At 30.3% G+C, this 910-nt stretch overlaps 1 protein-coding gene across 1 annotated transcript in view; it reads left to right on the top strand.

Annotated features, from left to right (window-relative positions):
- Nucleotides 1-910, top strand: part of LOC106677263 (coiled-coil domain-containing protein 137) — a 22810-nt gene that overhangs the window by 5396 nt on the left and 16504 nt on the right. The window contains exon 3 of the mRNA XM_067052907.1: nucleotides 370-473. Within this exon, the coding sequence (XP_066909008.1) occupies nucleotides 370-473 (104 nt within the window). The remainder of the gene's footprint in view (nucleotides 1-369; nucleotides 474-910) is intronic.

Genomic DNA, 910 nt, shown 5'->3' with positions numbered 1-910 from the left:
TCCGCATATCTTGTGGATCCATCCGTATCTACACAGTAGACCTCGTCAAAGCAGGCAAAATCTCTTTCTTTTAGGAGCTTCATTAACTCATATTTTACTCTATGATGTCGGCATGTTAATAATATATACCTGATGATATAATATAATACTAATTATATATACCTGATAAGTGGGGCGAAACGTCGGAAAATAAATAGTTGTTAACTATATAACCGCGACTCTGACCATCTTCTTCATTATTTTTAATATTTACCCATAATTTTATTTACTATGATCTATAGAAAACAATGAATTGTATCAATGTATGAAAACATTCAGTAGTGGTAGAATGATATACTAATATATATATATTTTAATGCTTTTTTTTAGAATCAAATAAAAAAGTATGGCCAAATCTTAAACAGAAACCTGGTGAAACTGACGGAAGTTACTTCAGGCGGATAGAGAAGGCTACCGATGATATACTTTATGAAGTACGCTTTAGATTAATGATTTATTATATTGATTGTTTGAGAGTGGTTTACTTAATTATTAACGCAAACTTTAATGATCCACTTTTACTCTCAACTATTTATTTCAAAACATCTCCATTTTGGGCCTCTGGCCATTCTCAAGGAGACAACCTTAAACATTGATGTAATATATCCTTTAAAAAAGTCTCTTGCCGGCTAATTAATAAGGTTAATGTTCTCTTTTTAAAACAATTTTGATCTCTTTTCTCTCAACTTTATTCTTTTTTAACATCCGATGTTTCGACCTCTCAGGTCATTCTCAAGGATTCCTTATTCTGTCTTCATTCCTTTTTTTCCCTTAAAATTCATTACTGCCGGCTAATTGCCTTTGTCCCAATAATTTCTTCTATTAAACTATTATACAAAGAAATAAATAAGAAAAATAATTAGACAATGAT

The sequence above is a fragment of the Halyomorpha halys genome, unplaced genomic scaffold, assembly GCF_000696795.3.
Source record: "Halyomorpha halys isolate HHAL.00 unplaced genomic scaffold, Hhal_1.1 Scaffold92.1, whole genome shotgun sequence".
NCBI classification, from domain to species: Eukaryota; Metazoa; Arthropoda; class Insecta; order Hemiptera; family Pentatomidae; genus Halyomorpha; species Halyomorpha halys.
This window is presented reverse-complemented; position numbering and strand designations above follow the sequence as displayed.